Here is a 2,992-nt window from a genome sequence, read left to right as displayed (position 1 = left end):
GGCCACAAATTGTCCTTGTAATAATAATATGTTTACTGGTGTTTGAAACACCATATACTATGGCAGCATCTGGACAATAAGGTATTTTCTCAATCTTCCCCTTCTAAACCCTCCCCCCTCTTTCTCTCTCTCTCTCTCTCTCTCTCTCTCTCTCTCTCTCTCTCTCTCACGTCTGTCTGTCTGCCTCTCTCTCTCTCTCTCTCTCTCTCTATCTCTCTCTCTATCTCTCTTTCTCTATCTCTCTCTCTATCTCTCTTTCTCTATCTCTCTCTCTATCTCTCTCTATATCTCTATCTCTCTCTATCTATCTCTATCTCTCTCTCTCTCTATCTCTCTCTATCTCTCTCTCTATCTCTCTCTCTCTCTATCTCTCTCTCTATCTCTCTCTCTATATATATATATATCTCTATCTCTCTCTCTCTCTCTATCTCTCTCTCTCTATCTCTCTCTCTTTCTATCTCTCTCTCTCTCTCTCTATATATATATATATATCTCTCTATCTCTCTCTCTCTATCTCTCTCTCTCTCTCTCTCTCTCTCAAAACTTTTCGTCACTTATGCAGACACATACTCATTCAGTAAATAACAATGATATTGATTATCATCATCAAAAGTAACTATGACCGAGCCCTTGTATCTTCCCCAGGGATTTATCTTGGCGCTACTCTTCTGTTTTCTCAATGAGGAGGTGAGTGCTAAGTAAAGATGAACAAACAAACAAACAAACAAACAAACAAACAAACAAACAAACAAACAAACAGACAAACAAACACACGACAAATATGTCTTCCTGCAGCCAGCGGTCAACTGTTGTTTTAGCAAAAGTTTTACGGCATTTGCAACATAATAAGGTCATAAATAAGTGCCGAAGATTAGAGGTGTTACAAGAGAGTAACAAATACAAACAAGAAGGAAGAAAGATAAAGAAGATAGATGTTTGACAGAAAGGAATATTAAGCAAACTACACCAGAGCACCCGCCAATCACCCAGAGCGCTCCTCAAAATCAAAGTAGGCGCCTTACCACTAAGAGCCAAACTGGAATTTTTATTCAACTTCCGCATTATGTTCTGCATTGCTGCGCTGTGAGCCCACTAAAATACTCTATATGCCTAATAAAACTGTAATCTACTACATCAAACCTGTATAAAACGGTCACCCATTGTCATGGAGAAAAGTGGCCGAATAACACAGGTGACCGTCTTAGGCAGGTCTGATCAGAATGTAGAAAGTTAATCATTCTCTTCTGAGGTCCAAACTGGGGCTGCTCTCAGGATTAGAACTGCCATAAGGCTAATTCAAAAGGGTCTTTGTTTCCTTTTGGAAAAGGGGGGAGGGTGGTGTAAGAAGGGGAAGGGGGGGGGGTGGTGTAAGAAGGGGGAGGGGGGGGGGTGTTGTAAGAAGGGGGGGGGGGTTGTCGTTGTTTTTGGCTTATACTTGTAGGTTTGTTTTTCGGTTCGAAGTGGCTGCTAGACTGCCAGGCTAGCCGTACTTAGATCTAGGTTTGGCCCAATCGACTCAAGCCTGTTAAGTACACAGGTCTCATTAGATCTAGATCTAGTAATTATTCAGGTTCAAATACATGCAAGTCAGTAAGGCACCTTTTGGTTTTGTCTGAAATACAAATACTTTAGGCATTGCAAACTAAAAATTTCATTTACAATTCAGCCATCAATATTAAGTACCGTTAGCCTGACAGTCTAGCCGTACTTATCTTAGGCCCTATTAACATTAGAAAACAGGAGGTTTAAAATACATGCACTGTCATTAAGGCACCTGGTTTCGTCTCAAATACAAATACTTTAGGTACTGCACACTAAAAATGTATATTTACAATTCAGTAGGCCTATTTTTTTGTAAATGGTCAGTCTAGCCATCATATTAAGAATCAGTACGGCTAGCCTTTTCCTTTTCGGTTAGCTTTCTATTAGTTGCTGATTTTGTGCAAGGGTAAAATAAACGAAATATCATGTAAGACGATGAAGACCGAGTGCCATGGTAAAACAAACACACGGGTCGCCACCACTCGGAGAACGAGCGACGCTTCTGTCACAAGTTCACGTCAACGTCCATTGTTACTTTGTTACAGATTAGGTAAACAAAACAGTGACCAGTCACCTCACACACGATTTGTGCTTGAGTTGTGGGCGGGGCTTATAGGTTATGACGGATCTCACGCTTCCCTCACCGGCAGTTGAAAATGTATTGTTAGGCTTACCCATTGGTCAACTTGGGTAAACAGTCATTGGAGGGACTAACAATAACGACAGGTGAATGAATTATGACGGCCCGTCCACAGCGTCAGGGGCCGATTCAACATTTTGGACAAAGCGTCGGGCGATGGGTGACCACGCCTGGCCGTCTGAGGCAGGTACATTTGACCGTGGGTTGATCAAATAAGGTGGCCGCGACCGTGTTGGACAGGTGACCGTTTTACACAGTTTAGTTATATAGAAAAAACGCAAGTGGGGAATGGAAAGTGGCCGTTTGTACAGGTGGCTTTCATGGCAGGTTCGACTGTGTATCGTCGTTTTTCTTCATAAGTTCACTTTTAAGGCAAACACTGACGTAGTCTGCTTTTGATGATTCCGTGTGTGGGTTTTTTATTGTTGTTTTTTTTTTTTTCTCTTTTGGTTCGCTTGCCCTGATGAGAAACATATTGATGTTGTTATAATTTACACATAAACTCTTTCGAGGTACCGGGTGACAAGACTGCTAAATAGCAGAAGTCGAACTATAATAATAATAATAATAATAATAATGATCATAATAATAATAATAATAATAATAATAATCATAATAATAATAATCATAATAATAATAATCATAATAATAATAATCATAATAATAGTATATTAATGATAATAATAATAATAATAATAATAATAATAATAATAATAATAATAATAATAATAATAATAATAATAATAGCATATTAGTGATAATAATAATAATAATAATAATAATAATAATAATAATAATAATAATAATAAT

At 38.4% G+C, this 2,992-nt stretch overlaps 1 protein-coding gene across 1 annotated transcript in view; it reads left to right on the top strand.

Moving 5' to 3' along the window:
• Positions 1-2,992, top strand: part of LOC106011802 — an 8,294-nt gene that overhangs the window by 2,959 nt on the left and 2,343 nt on the right. The window contains exon 2 of the mRNA XM_013082717.2: positions 646-687. Coding sequence (XP_012938171.1) covers positions 646-687 — 42 coding nt within the window. The remainder of the gene's footprint in view (positions 1-645; positions 688-2,992) is intronic.

This window comes from Aplysia californica, unplaced genomic scaffold (genome assembly GCF_000002075.1).
Source record: "Aplysia californica isolate F4 #8 unplaced genomic scaffold, AplCal3.0 scaffold00190, whole genome shotgun sequence".
Classification (NCBI taxonomy): Eukaryota; Metazoa; Mollusca; class Gastropoda; order Aplysiida; family Aplysiidae; genus Aplysia; species Aplysia californica.
Note: the sequence above shows the minus strand (reverse complement) of the source record. Positions and strands in the feature narration are given on the sequence as shown.